General features: G+C 42.1%; 1 protein-coding gene across 1 annotated transcript in view; it reads left to right on the forward strand.

Annotated features, from left to right (window-relative positions):
• The window catches only part of cdkal1 (CDK5 regulatory subunit associated protein 1-like 1), a 322,737-nt gene that overhangs the window by 118,364 nt on the left and 186,873 nt on the right, over nucleotides 1-17,500 (forward strand). The window contains exon 8 of the mRNA XM_084052870.1: nucleotides 9,198-9,301. Within this exon, the coding sequence (XP_083908996.1) occupies nucleotides 9,198-9,301 (104 nt within the window). The remainder of the gene's footprint in view (nucleotides 1-9,197; nucleotides 9,302-17,500) is intronic.

The raw sequence follows: 17,500 nt of genomic DNA on the forward strand, positions 1-17,500 counted from the left end.
TGTCACATACCCGCATCTGTATAACTAATCATTAAAAGCCTATAAAGACAACCCAATGTCCTTAAATTCTTGGGAAGAAATAGCCCTGACTGTCAGAAGAGATGAAAGTAGTGTGTGTGGGCAGAAGTGCATCTCCATGACAGATTTGTGAGTGTAGCGTGAAACTGTGCATGTGTAGAACGCATGCACGTCTTGCAGATACCAAATTGTAGTATAATCAGAACCACGTACGCGACCGCTGTCCGCGGAACCTTGCGGCAACGAGGACATGTAATTTTTCAGTGCAGTGCCTTTGAAAATGTTTCAGGCCTTTTGTTGACTTATATAACAGCTTAGCAGTTTTAAGACGTTGCTTACACATACAGTCATGCTGCCCTCTCTCCCTCTGTCAACAATGAGCACCATGAGCCCCAAGTCCCAACTTCTCCTCTGAAGTCAAACCTTTGTTTTCATTAAAGCTCTCTCTCTCTCTCACACACACACACACACACACACACACACACACACACACACACACACACACACACACACGGCCTCATAGGTTTTCATTCTAAGCTGTTTTGTAATTAATGTGTAGAATGCTTATCGTGGAGCTAAGAACTTTTTTCCTGCCTGATTCTTTGTCTTTTCTCTCCCTCCGTCTCCAAGACGCTTCACCGGGGGGAACTCTGTCGCTGTCTGGGGGGCGCCCTTGTGTGTGTGTGTCAAGAAATAACAAGGCTTTCCTCTCTTTGTTGCCCAGACGTGGCTACTGTGAGACAATACAAGCGAACACCCTCCTCTTTCTCTCTCTTTACCTCTCTCTCCCTTGCTCTCTCTCCCTCACGCCAGGGAGCTAGCCTCTCTCTCTCTCTCATTTTGACAGTGGTGATAAACTATATTGTCGTCAAGCTCCTCAGCTACCTCTGTGGTGTAATTAACTAGGAGGAGAAGAAGACGCGAAGGGTTAGAAGCTCACCAGGGACTGGAGAGGAAACGGGGGAAGTCGCTCTTCACAAAGAGTTGCACGGTAAAATCTTCAGTGTTAATTTAACTCGGAGTGTACAAAATGTAGCTAAGTTGGTTCCATTTGTACTCTCTCTGAGGTAAATGAACACTGTGGATTTTTACTGTGCATCATTCCTGGGAGAAGAGGCACCGCTCACCACCTCCTTATGGACGGGTTTTGTGTTGTGGTTTTGTGTTGTGGGGGCACTGTGTAGAAACTTTGTTGACTGCTGTACCCTCTCTCCAGAGAACGCAACACTGTTTGTAGGTGATCTGCCACCATTGGCAGCATCCATTCACATCTTAATCCATTAAGACCGGGAACGCATCTGTCATTTTAAGATTTATTTTTGGCTCATTGAAATAGCGGTTATACAAGCGCTATGAGCTTGTAGATCTGCTATTTTTGAAAAACAAATTGTGAAAATGTTTGCAAATCTTTTAATATATATATAAATACATTTTTAACTCAAATCTTTGCTTCTGGGGGCCCCTGGAACAAAATATTTTGAGATCAATATCATTTTGGGTGGTTGAAAAACGTTTGAGAACGACTGATTATAGCAACATAAGTAAAAACAAACAAAAAAAACTGTTAGGATTTAGAAATGTATTCATTGCACAAATGTACATGGTTTTTAAAAAAAATAGCAGATCTACAAGCTCATAGTGCGATGAGCTTGTATATCTGCTATTTTTGAACAGCCAAAGAAATCTAAAAATGACACAGATGTGTTCCCGGATTGAATGCGTTAATGAGCGTACAGAGACTGCGGGGACAGATTGGGTTAGAGTTGAACAGAGAAAGATGTGTGGGGATTATGGGGAATTAGGAGCGTGGAGACAGAGAAAGACGAGCGGTGAGAACTAGGGAGAGCATATTCACATCAAAGTCATTAAGAAAACCGTACTCCTCAGGTGCCTGCTCTGATCTCCGGTCCTATATTACACACTGCGACGTGTTGTCAACGTTAACCTTCCCCTCAGGGTAGATGGGCACATACAACATGGTTTGTTTTACTTGATTAAATCCTGAAAGGGGAAGCGTGTTAGGCCTATATTCCTCCTGGTACTTGTTTAAGCGTTTCTGCAGGATGTACTGTACATTATGTTCAAGAGTCACCTGTCAAATCTTAGATTGTAGATGGTAAAAGATGAGGTAAAACCTTCATGAATCCGTGCATGGTCAATTCACTAGCAGTCAAATATCAACAAAGTAGACAAAGAAAAAAGTAGCGATGAACCGATATATCGGCCACATATCGGTATCGGACGATATTTGCCTTTATCTGTAATTTTCGGTATCGGCAAAAAAAGAGAAGAAAAGTGGTTAAAGTTACAGTATGTTTTACTCTATGGTGTTTGTTATATGAAATGTAAGCTTACCATAATCACAGTAAACATCATGTCATATTCAAGGGATTCTTTCTTTAACTAACTACAGTCAGTTTCAGTTCAGCTGAGGTGTGTGTGTCACTGTCCAGCTGACGCTCGTTGACACTCGTTAATGTTACTTGCATCAAGGCAATTATGTTGTGTTTCTGCAGATTCTGAACAGTTATTTCTTACAATGAAGTTTTATTTGTTTCCCTGGCACAAAAGGGGGAAATACTAACACCAAAAACAAAATAAACAAATATCGGTATCAGTATCGGCTAAATTGTTAGTTTAAACATCGGTATCTGCCAAGAATTTCCATATTGGTGCATCCCTAGTCAAACCGCTCCTTTAACTCATGGTCCATGTGTACCAACATCTACTTCTGTATGTTACTACATCAGCGTCACATCATCTGTCCTTCACTTTTGGCAACTCTGAATGAAGCAAGTCTGAAGATTACAATTACATCATTGGCAGAAATAAGCCTATTTAATTATCTGTTTGGATATAAATAGGCAGATGAAGATAGTTTTTCTTCTAAATCAGGATTATTCAATTAGTTGTAATTAGTGAGAAGTCATCTTGTGGTGTTAATATTATTATTTATTTAATTATTACATTAAATGTTTTGTGCTGTATGTAGGCGATGCATACTCTCAAGGGCATGGGGCTAATAAATGACTGTAGTGGTGTTTAGTCTCTGGAGTCTTGTACCCCATGGGTCTAACTCTGTTAGTGCCTGAAATGGAGATTGATCTTTCCTGCAGGAGTGGATTCTTAGGGGACATTGTTGGTGTTTCTGTTGATGCTGCTGTTGTCATCAACAGAGGACAACTGATTTCAACCTCACTTCTCTTTCCCCCCCCCCCCATTCTCTTTGTTATTGAGGAGTCATCTGAAGTCGCAACATTTCTGTTTCAAAGTCATGAAAACAAATACAATCTTCGAGTATGGTGCCGTGTCTGTTCTCTGAAAGGAACACAGAGGACAGAATTAAGTAATAGAATTCGAGCCTGTACAACTGGATCCCTTTAGAGTATGTTTGTGTGTGTGAGAGAGAAACTGAGAGAGAGATACGGTTCCTCTCCTTCAGTCAGTGTTAGTGTATGTTCCATTTGAGGCCTGACTAGTTGTCAGTGTCTGTTTAGAGTGATGGGATGGGCTGGGCACCTAATGCCTTGTTCTCATACTTCACCCATGTACATGTACAGTAGCCTCTCACTCTAACACACACACACACACACACACACACACACACACACACACACACACACACACACACACACACACACACACACACACACACACACACACACACACACACACACACACACACACACACACACACACCGTGGCTATACATAGTACACAGTGTACATACACACAAACAAGGATGAAGGCATGTACACATGCAGCCATGAATGCAAGCACGAACCAATGCTTTCACATGCACACGAACACACACACACACACACCCACGCGCACGCATACGTACATACACACGGGCGGGACAGTAACTGTCTCTTGAGATTAATGTTGGAGTGATCCACTCAGCTGGCCCTGATCACATTAAGATGGATGGACCCCCTGGTGCTGTGTGTGTACGTGCGCGCGTGTGTGCGTATACTTGTGCACACAGGGCCCCATCTGTTAGTGTTTTCTCCAGGGCTAGGTCCTGTGACCTAGCTGCCATCTCCAGTGCCCACACCATGGATAAACCATACCCTGAGAAAGACATGGACACATACAGTACAATAAATGGAGAGAAGGTTGATAGATAAAGATGGATGGATGAATTGATTGACACAGTGAAAGATGGTATAGCCAGAGTGCTTTTGGTGCAAGCGTTAAAGAATAAAAGAGTATAGCCGTACACTTGTATTGTATAGCTGCCCATGCCAATAGTTTATTGTGGACACAGAGACTGGAAACACACCAACCAATAGCCAGAGTGTTTTTTTGTGCAAGTGTAAGATAGATTCTGTTTTCTCTTTTTATTTGACACACACACGCACACGCACGCACGCACGCACGCACGCACGCACGCACGCACGCACGCACGCACGCACGCACGCACGCACGCACGCACGCACGCACGCACGCACGCACGCACGCACGCACGCACGCACGCACGCACGCACGCACACACACACACACACACACACACACACACACACACACACACACACACACACACACACACACACACACACACACACACACACACACACACACACACACACACACACACACACACACACACAAAAGCGTGGACTCATTTAACAACATCATTGTTTTTCTAAATGTTTCATTGTTTGACTTTCGCATCACTGCCATGTCAGGTTTGCTCATTAAACGCGTGTTGAGAGTATATGGATCGACCGCAACACATCAATTCATAAACGCCTTTTATATTGCTGTAAAATGGCTTGGTACGTTTTAAATGTTGCCTTCATGACAGTTGGCCATCAAAAGCAACGGACAGCGGAAACCATAAAATATGCTGATTGAAAGCTATGGAGATGGTCCACAGAGCAAGCCACTGACAGCCATCACAATCCATTTGACAGCAGTGGATGTACGGAAAACCAGTCAGGTTCAAAATCTTCACTCGTGCTGTCTTCACTCTGTAATTGTGTATACCAGGATCCATTTGCGGTTTTGTTTTTGTGTGCTAGCCCTAAGAGATTTGCTCTATTGCTAATGCTGCTGAACTCCGTGACTTGGGTCACAGTGGGACTGGGACTCTTTACACAGACATAAGTGACAGCAAGTAGGACCATCTGCTAATCAGCCACACTGATGGTTCAAGTAATCAGCCTAGGCCTTATAATTATTGTACACAACCTGTTGTGTTGACATGATGAGCCGACTCAGTTTTTTGCATACACAATTGAGACAGAAGACTCATGCTCTTTGATGTGACCTAATGTTGAATGTTTGTTAGATAGATACCTTCATTTACATACAATTACAGCTAAAGAGTAAGGGAAGAAAGTACTGTCGTATACAGCAATAAAAGGCAAGAAAAATAAAACAAGAAGCACCATCAAAACAGAACAACAGTATATAATAGTGTATACCCAACTGTCCTACACTATGCAGGTAAAAAACAATGGTCATACAGTAGTCATATTCTGTTGTGTTGTCTTAATTGCACCGGATGTGAGGTTCCGTTTTCCCTGTATTAGTATGTCAATAACAGTGGTGTAAGTACAAGGTACATTTACTGTACAAGACTTGTACAAGTACTGTACTTAAGTACAATTTTGAGGTATATTTACTTTACTGGAGTATTTCCAATTCTCAGTATTTTTTACTTATACTCCAGTACAGCTCAGAGGCAAATATTGTACTTTTACTCTACTACAATTATTTGAAAGCTTTAGCTACTTTGTAGATGTTTTATATTATTACAACATATACATTAACCACTTCAACCCTATATACATTTTGGCCATTTGAAAATAGCCGATCTACAAGCGATGCGACGCATTGTGATCGCTAACCATATAGGAATGGAGACTCTTGTTTTCACGGCAGCCACACAGCCAGCGATATCTCTTGTAAGGCATGACTGTATTACTATGCTGTTGTATCTGTCGGGCTTCAGTTACAGTTTTCCTGTTTATGTTGAGTTTCATGGAATTCCCCCATCGTTTTCTCCATAGGAGCTTAATGCATTTATGCAGACACGATGTTTGTTTACGAGAATGCCATAGTGAACTTCGATCGCATTGTGCCATAACTAAGTTCCTTATAATGTTGTTATCATGCTGAACTGCAGCGAGTAACCAAAAACAGTTTGAATATAGTGGCGTCTTTATGTAGAGGAACTAAGTGATGAAGTGCTTGGATCCGTCGTCTGTGTCCTCCATTAGTAGTGCTGTATTATTAGTAAGTGGTCATGTTGTCCTTATGATGAGTTGGACTGTGTTCTGTATTGGTCACACTTGGGTGACAGTGGACCCACTTAAAAGGAGATGACTGAAGCCTTGCACGGTCATGAGAACGCCATTTATTCTCTTTGAGAATGGGCTAGTTTGTTCTGATTGTAAGGATATTTTTGTGGATGAGAGAGAGAGAAAAAAATGAACATCGTGAAAGCCACCATTGAGTACGTCCCCCCCGACTCATATTTATTCCGCGTTATAATGTTAGTCTCGTGTTTCGCCCCAGGCCAATGTTCTCTGTTCTGTTAACTAAATCAACAGCCAGGAACTGAAGGGGGAACTCACTAAAATGTTCTATTCTGGTAACTGTAGTGTTAATCCCCCCCCCCCTTATCACTGGACCAAATTTGCGTAAAATAGAAATGAAATGATAATGGGGTGAAATTAAATTAAATGAAAGTACTTAACCACAGCTTTATTTCCTCTTTCAACTCTTTGATCTATACATACATATTTTATATATATATATATATATATATATATATATATATATATATATATATATATATATATATGTATATGTGTATATATATATATATATATATATATATATAGGCACATATATATGTATATGTGTATATATATATATATATATATATATATATATATATATATATATATGTGTATATAATATGTATATTATTTTTTCCAGCTGTGATTCCCTACAACATTCCCTCCGATTGCCTTGCTTAAACAAAGACTACTCCTGCAGTAGTAGCATATTTAGGCTCCAAACTGGGAAGTGTATTTATATTACTTGCTTGCCGCTGGCTATGGTGTGAAACCTTTTTACTTTTTTCCCCCCTTTGAGTACAGTTTCTCTCTGCCCCTGGCAGAATGTGGTATAAATACCTCATTTCTCTTTCAGTGTTCTGGTACCACCATGATTTTTCTTTAATCTTTTAGTTTTGTTGCTTATTTTCATAAAACATTTTTGTTCTTATCTTAATGTGTTTTTTTTTCCTATTTTGTTTTCTTTTTCTCTTTTTTGTGTGTGGCCAAAACATCATGAGGGTGTTTGAGTCCAGGCCATGCGTGGTAAGGTTTCTACCCTCCACTGGTCTGCCTCCGGCTGTAAGTGAATCACTGACTGAGTACTTTGAAGCTCACTGAACTCTGACGGCGTCTTCAGAGTTTAGAACATAAAAGACAGTCTGTCTCCTCTATCCTTGTTCTCCTCCCTTTATACTCTTTAGGAATTAATTGTTTATTTTATACACAAAAACAGTTTACACGCACAATTGAAATGTGTTAGAATGCACAATATTTGTCACAGAGGTCGTGCTAGAATTTTTAATTCCCGTCCATGTCCAAAATGATTTCAGTTTACCGGACATGTGCAAAAAATAATTACATACATAATCATATTTAATACATGAATGACGAGCAGGTGCTTAAATGTAGCCAATAACAACATTTACAGCCTTATATTTGGGGCTGACAATGATTTGAATTTAAAGGAGGAGGCTAATAGAACATTTTTAGTGCCTCATCTTGCTAAAGAGAATTAATTATCTACATTAGGTTACAATCGTGCAGTTTCTGTTCGTGGCTGCGTCTAATGATAAGAACACGTTATTTAGAATAATGAGCAATCAAAATGTCTACACAAATCTTTCATAACGTTTACTGGTTCATCTGGCGAGCAATAAATCAAAAGATAGGCTACTCACAGTTATGGTGACATAATTATGTTGTGCTGTGTCTCTTTGGGGCAACTTTGAGAAAGTTGATAAGCTTTTGTGAAAATTCCCTCATAAAGATTTTCAATTAAAGTGTTAATGTTACGTTCTATGGGATTGGAGTGCATGTGCATTCCATGTACATTTATCCATCTTCATGATTATCTTCCTGGTTTGACCTGGACAGCTCCATCTTCAAATGCGTGTGCATTATTGATTTGTGGTAGGAGTAGGACAACTTAGCGTTGCAACTTGCACAGCTTGCATGTTTTCATGAAATGGTTTGTGACAGTTCCACACAGAAACTCTCACAGTACCCCTGTCAAAGTGTCTCCGATGTGTGTGCGCAATGCGCGCACAGAGAGAAAGAGAGAGATTAATTGCAGAGAGAAGCAGAGGATTTGAAATGAATCTTACTTGCAGTGATAATAATACATTGCCGTGGGTTTTTTAACTGGTCATGATGTCCGGAGGGGATTTCATTGTTCAGTCTTTGCCATAAAAAATACGGTCAGAAAATGGCAATTACTGATCTAACGTGACCAGCGATTTGTCACCATATTTGCCCTTTCTCTATCTCCTGTATATGTGATGTTTATCGTTTTCTTTCTCTCTCTCTCCCTCCCTCCCTCACTAAGAATGCATGAACCTGCACATGCACACATATGGTATAGTTTATATTGTGACCATAAGTAAGTAAAAGGTTGTGATCAATCGGCCCAAAACTGATATTGGCAATGCAACACTGATATTGGCATTGGTGAATGTTCTTGACACATCTACGTTTAGTTAATCCTTTGGTGTTCACTTCTTCTGTCTTGCTGTTGTTGTACTGTAGATTAGAATGTATTTTCCTTAGCAATGATAGTGCTAGAATTTAGCTTAATGTTATGTTTTAAATAATTGCGTTAGTCTACATTATTCATTTTGCAGTAAGAACCATAACATCCCACAGTCCAAAACACACTTGAGGTGGCACACCTGTGTCTTATTTATGATTTGACATTGTGTACCATGATGACCCATCACCAGCATGTTAACTGCCCCCTAGTGGTGTGGTTGTACTACAACCAAAAAAAAACATAAACAAGCCTTTCTGAAAAGACACCGAAGAACACTCATATTGACTCCAGCAGTGCATAGTGTGTCCAACCACTCTGTAACCCTCTGCGTTGTCTCTGTGTGTGCTTTGCAGGTGTCTGAATGCGTGTACCTACTGTAAGACGAAGCACGCCAGAGGAGACCTGGCCAGCTACCCTATAGATGAGCTAGTGGAGAGAGCCACGCAATCCTTCCAGGGTGAGTCTCTATTGTCACACACACACACACACACACACACACACACACACACACACACACACACACACACACACACACACACACACACACACACACACACACACACACACACACACACACTCTCACACTCTCTTTTGGGGTGCTCAGGATGTTTTGTTGCATTCTATGACTCCCCTCCTCACAGTCCATGTGCTATTGAAGCTTCACAAGATACTTCCTCTTTGAAAGGAACAACACGCACGTGCACACTCTCACACACAGGCAAAACACCCACAGCTGTCTTTTAGAGGATTGGAAAGCACTGAGTGCAGATGCAAGCGGCTGTTGACGCAGTTACAGCCTGGTGGCAGACGTACTGCCTCACAGCCAACACTGTAAAAACAAAGGACATGGTCATCAGTCTTAGGGAGCCTCAAAACAGACAAATTCCTCCTATCATTTTGAGCTACCAGGCAGTAGAGAGGTGAATTACAGCTCTTCTCTGACCTCACATGGGACGCAGAGGTTCAGTTCATGCTGAGGAAGACTCAGCCAAGGGTTCACTATCTAAGCATTGCCAAATGAGCATGTTTCCCCTCAGATGTACAGACCTACTGTAGAAGTGGTCTTTATCAGAACAGTCCTGGAATATGCCTCACCTTTGGGCCATCCGCCAAAAAACACTTCAAGATTTGGAGAGTCTGCAGAAGAGGTGCTGCCAGACCATTGGGATCCCATTTGATTCCTTCCCTACCTTGGAGGCGAGGGGAGAGGGCGCCACTCGGAGAGAATTTGATCGACTGAGAGAACGGACTATAGTCCACTCACTGATCCAGACACTTTCTACTAACACAAATCCCTAATGATCATTGTGGTGATCATTGTTTTTGTCTTTTACTTATGGTATAATTGCTAATTGTTAATTGTAAAATGTTGTCACTTTACTTAAAGGGGGGGCGGGTTACCGTTTCCCTTTGCCCTGGATAGTTCTGGTCAGTTTGTTCATGTACCTGATTGTACGGGGGAAGAAGCTTTTTTGCAGTCTATTGCCAGTAGCTTTGAGGCTGCATAGCCGTTTTCCATGCGGAAACATCTCAAACAGTCTGTGGTTGGGATGGCTCGGATCCTTGATGATTCCGTGAGCTTTGCTGACACAGCGTTTATCATACAGAGCTTGGATGGGGGAGATCAAATCCGCTGATGCGTTCGGCTGTCCGCACAACCCTCTGCATTGCCTTGCGGTTGAGGTCGGTGCAGCTGCCATACCAGGCAGTGAGGCAGCCAGTCAGGATGCTCTCTGTGGTGCCTCTATAGAAAGCTCTTAGGACTTTGGGACCCATGCCAGCTTTCTTCAGTTTTCGGAGAAAGTAGAGACGTTGTTGTGCTTTCTTCACCACCCGCTCTGTCTGCACTGCCCAGGAGAGATCTTCAGTGATGTTACTTTTAACTCTTTGACCCTCTCCACTGCAGCGCCCCCGATATAGTTTATATTATATATTGTTGTATTGTTGTTGTACACACACGCGCGCACACACACACACACACACACACACACACACACACACACACACACACACACACACACACACACACACACACACACACACACACACACACACACACACACACACACACACATCCAGTCACAATGAGATGATTCTGATCCATGTTTGTTCATATTTTGAAACTAATGGCAACATATCTCATGTTATTCATGTCTTGTTATTATTAGTTCATTCTTATTTTTGTTGTTGTTAACTTGCTACAATATAGAGCAGCCAAAACCAAAGAATTCTACTCTTGTGTAGAATGTACCCTATAAGATGTAACAAATGTAATTCTTGAATCTTCAATGATTAGTGACATAAAGAGTTAACTTATGCACTGAGTAAAAGTTTGCATGCTTGTGTGTGCATTTTGTGCGTGTGTGTGTATTGGAAGGAGGTCTTACCAACACATGTTTGTGTTTTTGTTCCTGGGTGGAGGGCCATGCCAGTTGGTGCTAGCTGGATGCCCGCTGAACAGCTGTTTAGCCCCAGCATCTGTTCTCTAAGACTAGACTCCCAGCATTTTCTCACTGCACAGCAGCTCTTGTGCCACAGGCAGGTCAGTCAAGGGCAAGTTTATGGATGGATACTCAGCTTATTTCTAGGGATGTGCGTGCTCAATTTCTCCATGACCCCGTTACCCTTGTATTATTATTATTATTATTATTTATTATTACTATTATTAATAATGTAATAGTGGTGGTACATCAGTAGTAGTTGTATGTGCACATGTAACTTCAGTTACTTATGCCTGTCTATATATTTCAGTTCACTGTGTAAGGACCCATGAAAAAGGAGTTGTATAGTACTCTTGTCAAGGGCATGTTTGTCTAAACCCCATGCGGAACCTTGCTCGAAACAGCTGTATATTTGCCAGTACACTGCTCTGGGCTGGGCAGTCAGGGGCTCACTTAGCATCTGCTTTGACCTTTTTGTGTTTGTGTGTACGTTTGTGTGTGTGTGTGTGTGTGGTGGGGGGGGGGGGTATGCTATAAGAGACAGGGACAAGGGGTGAGGGTGTAAGATACGGTGGAGTTTCACATTGGGAGGAAGTCGGCCATTTAATAAACAAGGCAATTTTTTAGATGTTATTGTTTTACGTACTCACGTGTCAGACTGGTGTGAACAACAAGAAGCAGGAACTTGTGACTAGCGATCACAGACCGGAAGCGCGCGCGTGTGTGTGTGTGTGTGTGTGTGTGTGTGTGTGTGTGTGTGTGTGTGTGTGTGTGTGTGTGTGTGTGTGTGTGTGTGTGTGTGTGTGTGTGTGTGTGTGTGTGTGTGTGTGTGTGTGTGTGTGTGTGTGTGTGCGCGCGTGCACACGCACATTTATACTTGTTTTACTGTTCTCATATACAGTAGGTGCTCGTGTTTGATTGCTAGTAGCGTGTTTAGGTGCTCTGTGTGAATCTGTAAATATACCACAATTTGTTCTTTGTGTGTGTGTGTGTGTGTGTATGTGTGCGTGCATGCGTATAATCCGTTAGAATACAGGAAACATGAATGTCCTAGACAGTTGGTTGTTGTGTTCAAGGGTGACAGAAAAAGAGGAAGCTAGCAGGGGTTACTGCCTGTTCAATCTTTACATGGTGAGAGACTAACTGGGGAAACATGATGTGTGTCTATCTTGTAGACCTGAGTGTACTTCTGATGCAGAGAGGGAGAGAAGGGATATATAGCAATATATAAAAATGAGCAGTTAGAGAAAAAGAGGGATAGTTTGGTTACACGAGACTCTGTTTATACTGTACTTTAGTGTGGTTGTAGCTCATGACGAGCTGCACGTATTGTGCGCGCGCACACACACACACACACACACACACACACACACACACACACACACACACACACACACACACACACACACACACACACACACACACACACACACACCATGCATGCACAAATCTGTACACACTCGCATCACACAGATTTCTCTGCACTCTTTGGCCTTGAATTAGAATATGAGATGTATTCTTCCTGTCTTCTGCCCTTTTTTGTCGTGTGAATTAAATGATCAGTCCATATTTATGGACGGAGCTCACATCTTCTTTTCCCGTATTGAATATTTCTGCTACGGTTGAAATTGCATTACAACATCAATGTGCTCGCTCCCTCTCTCTCTCTCTCTCTCTCTCTCTCTCTCTCTCTCTATTAGCCACCTATTTCTTATCTGAAACAAATTGAGTCTCGCAAATAGGCAAACCCACAATTTGATTTGCTATTTGATGTTTTTGAATAAACGCAGCTCCGAGTATGAATGCTAATTCTGATTGGCCGGCCAACCCCAGTCAGGGGTGCTTGATTGGTTTATCTCTGGGAACTTTGAAAGGATTTATGGGATTTATTCAAATGTGATTTGAGGTAAATAGCTCTCTTTCCCTCTGCAAAAAAGAGAGAGGCTTTTAGTCATGTGAATTATTCAAATGTCTGAATGTATAATTTTACATCAGAAGAGTTTAGTAATGCAGGGAGGTAATGGAGGGGACTGGGGATAGATGTCGGAAATGAAAAGTGTGTGTGTGTGTGTGTGTGTGTGTGTGTGTGTGTGTGTGTGTGTGTGTGTGTGTGTGTGTGTGTGTGTGTGTGTGTGTGTGTGTGTGTGTGTGTGTGTGTGTGTGTGTGTGTGTGTATGTGTTGTGCGTGCGTCTGTTGGTTTGTGTGCCTATAAGTATGTGTGTATAAGTGAGACTGAGAATCAGGAAGACATTCTGACGTGTACACTATGTATGTTTGTCTCTCTGAATTACTGTGGCTGAGAGACGGTGGACTTGGGTTGATGAATGACAGTAAACAAGCTCCCTTCATCCAGAACCAGCCTGCCCGTTATGATTGCCATCCTCCTCTCCCATTTTCTCATTTTGTCCAGTGTTTACTTTTTTGATTATGAGTGGGATACAGTGAAATATTTGGTGTTCATTTATCCATTTGTAACTCTTTGACAGCGTACGACTGTAACCAAATGGACACAGAGTTAATTGAACACTCAGGATTTTTACTGTGCATCATATTAGCCAGACTTGTCTGCTGGCTAATTGGTATTGGTCTAACAATTCAATACCTGTGGTGTGTGTTCGCTCTGTGTCACATCAAGAACTCGGGCCACACACTTGCAATGCCACGTCCCCCACTGTGTCGTGGTCAACATTAATGGAAGTGATAGCGCTGTGAGATATGATTGAACTGGACCCCATACTGAGCATGTTCCCAACGTCAGTATGAGCTGAACTGACGGGGTTGACTTTGTCACACAAGGCCTGGATATAAGCTTTGTGTCTGACCCCCCCCAACCCCCACGGTCAAAACGATCACTATATCATAGTGGGCAGGCTGCTAAACCTCAGAGGCTGGGCGATACTTTCAGATGAGAGAGCTGTCGATTTCAGAGAGATTATTCTTAGATGTGTATGATGTGATAACAACAAATGCCATATCTCTCTTTGGTGGAATGATGATCCATGTGTACTGTGTATTCAATCAGTACTGTGTGTGTGTGTGTGTGTGTGTGTGTGTGTGTGTGTGTGTGTGTGTGTGTGTGTGTGTGTGTGTGTGTGTGTGTGTGTGTGTGTGTGTGTGTGTGTGTGTGTGTGTGTGTGTGTGTGTGTGTGTGTGTGTGTGTGTGCGCGCGCGCGCGCGCTCGACTACATCAGCCTGCAGTTGAAGCTTGCAATACATTCACTTTCTGAGATGTATCCTGGCCAATATAATACACCTGAGGAAAAAAACGATGTAGGGTCCGGCTATATAATCATACAGCCATGTGCTGTAACCAAATCCTAAAGGCCTATTCATACTCGACGTAAGACCCTTGTTGGCAATGGATTGGCCTGAACTATAAAATGTTGTGTGTACAGTAAAGTGGTTCGGTTGCATTTCTTTGTGACCTGTGTGAAGCCAGTGTGTATGTACCGCTGCAGGAGGCAGGGATCCATTTAGGGAGACCTGCAGTCAGCTGAAGCAGCAGGTCTCTGCATAACATGGTCTTCAACCCCCCACTGTGGTTGTCATTCCCCAACCGTCAATAGGCCGCCTTTGAGATAGAAAAAGGGATTTGACACTTGTATACGCTTTAAACACACATACACACTGACATACACGCATGCATGTGTGCGCGCTCACACACACACACACACACACACACCACCGCTATCACTCACCGCTATCATCCCCCATGACACATAGCGTTAGTGTCTGACATGACATATGTATTGGCTGTCTGACTCCTGACGTGGTTTAGAGTTCTAGGCTCTACCCTACTGGGTTAATTTTTACAGTCATATTGCTTAGTTACAACTGCCCATTTTATAATGCTGGTTTATACATGGCGTTCAAGTAAAACACTTTAGATCTTTGGACACAGAGCCATGTTTGGAAGGTCAAATCTCACTGCTCTTATCGGCTCATAATCAGCATAAGCTCGTTTTGTGATGGAAATATAGCGTTCACAAATCCATGCATATTGCATACACCCACGCACATACTGTATGCGCACATTATGCACATACAGTGCCACCCGACACACAGCGTTAGTGTTTCACACAGATATTAGCAGAACAGACATGACTTGGCGTCCTGGCTGAGGCTGGATGGCATGTGACAGATCGCCACAGACAGACAGACAGACAGATATGTGGGCTTTAGCTCGCTGGCTAGCTCCAACATCTGTGACAGGTGTCACCTCCTGTTTGCCACGGCTGTGAGGAAGCTGTGTGACACACAGATGGACGAGGCTGCCAAAGATTGCCAGGAATCATCCCCACATGGCTCGCTGGCTCCTTCTGACCACTTAATCCCTGTACTGAGTTCACCAGAGTCCCCCAGGGCTATTCTGGGGTCCAGTGGTGGAAAGTAACCAAGTGCATTTACTTAAGTACTGTACTTGAGTTACATTTTTAGGTATTTGTACTTTACTTTCCAATTTCCAATTCTTTTACTTTTACTCCACCACATCTCAGAGGCAAATATTGTACTTTTACTCCACTGCATTTATTTGAAAACTTAAGTCACTAGTTACTTTGTAGATTTTGATTATTATTACAATCGATGCGACGCATCGTGAGCTTGTAGATCTGCTATTTTCAAAAGATTTGTATATATTTGAAAACTTGAAATGGGACATTCTGCATAATAAGTACTTTTACTTTTAGTGCGTAAAGTACATTTTGATGCCAATACCTTTGTACTTTTACTCAAGTACATTTTGAATTCTGGACTTTTACTTGTAACAAAGTATTTCTATATTGCAGTATTGATACTTTTACCTAAGTAAAACATGTGAGTGCTTTTTCCACCACTGCTGGGGTCCCTCCTTTTTTACTCTACATTTAATACCTTGAAACTTGACGATGTACAAAGCTCACAGTGCGTCTCAACACTGACTGTTTTCCACAGAATGGGGAAAGAAGGGTTCAAGTGGTTAGGTTTACACAGTGAAATCCTCAGCATTCATCTAACTCGGAAAGTGTACGACTCTAACCAAATGAAAAGGGTCCATTTGGTTACATGATTCGCAAACTCTCCGAGTTACAAATGGATGGATTAACATGAGGATTTTACTGTGTAGTTTGCCAGTTAAAACGCGGAGACTCAACTTCACTTCTGATTGAAAGAAATGAGAAAGAAGGCAGAGAGAGCGCAAGAAATCAGAGGAAGAGAGAGAGAGAGACTAAACTATCGACATGAGCACATTGATTAAAACTGAGTGATCCTCTTCAAAGCACCGTCTATCGGAAAGCACATCTGGAAAACTGCTGAGCAGGCACTAATGCAAATTTCCTGTGTGTGTGTGTGCGTGTGCATGTATGTGTTTGAGGCAGTCAGATCCATTATCCGGCTGGAGAGCTTTCACCGAGAAACTAAAAATGGATTTTTGAATTTCCTCCAAGCAAATAAGTTGAAGACATTTTTCACATGGACAGGAGTTTGTCCATATGTGCTGCTCTGCACTGAGAAATGGTTTATATACTCAACTTTTCATTAAAGAACTCACCCGGACACGCTAAACCTCACAGTTGTACCGATGTGCTTCTGGTGGTGTTAATGGTCACACATTCAACAGGACCTTTTAGTGCTGGAGAGATTGCATAGCAATATTATCCAAACGATTGCAAAAAAGAAATAAACCCAAAGGGCAAACTTCTGCGTCTATATTTATACTCAGTTAAATAACCAAGAGGATAATTATGTAGTATTCATCGAGTGCTTTGTAATGTCTTGTAATGTTGTTATAGGAAGTAATAATTGTCAGGTAGTTAATGTTTGGTGTGGTATGATGATTCATACTTAAAGTTTTAGCTGCTGCTGGAGAATGTTTGAAAGCCTGGTGTAATTCTCTGGTCATGTTTTTCATTAGCTACAGTAGTGGGTCAGAGGTGTGTGTGTGTGTGTGTGTGTGTGTGTGTGTGTGTGTGTGTGTGTGTGTGTGTGTGTGTGTGTGTGTGTGTGTGTGTGTGTGTGTGTGTGTGTGTGTGTGTGTGTGTGTGTGTGTGTGTGTGTGTGTGTGTGTGTGCGCGTGCGTGCGTGTGCTTTTGCTTTCACTGGTTGTGTTAAGTGTAATATGTTGTGCATTCTCCTAATTCACTTGGTTCTCTCTGCATCCCTCCCTCTTGCTCTACCTCTTGGTGTAAATATTTAGCTGGTCGAGTTATTATCAGCTGTGTTTTTCTGCAGAGAA

The sequence above is a fragment of the Gymnoscopelus microlampas genome (assembly GCF_963454915.1).
Source record: "Gymnoscopelus microlampas genome assembly, chromosome: 3".
Taxonomy (NCBI): domain Eukaryota; kingdom Metazoa; phylum Chordata; class Actinopteri; order Myctophiformes; family Myctophidae; genus Gymnoscopelus; species Gymnoscopelus microlampas.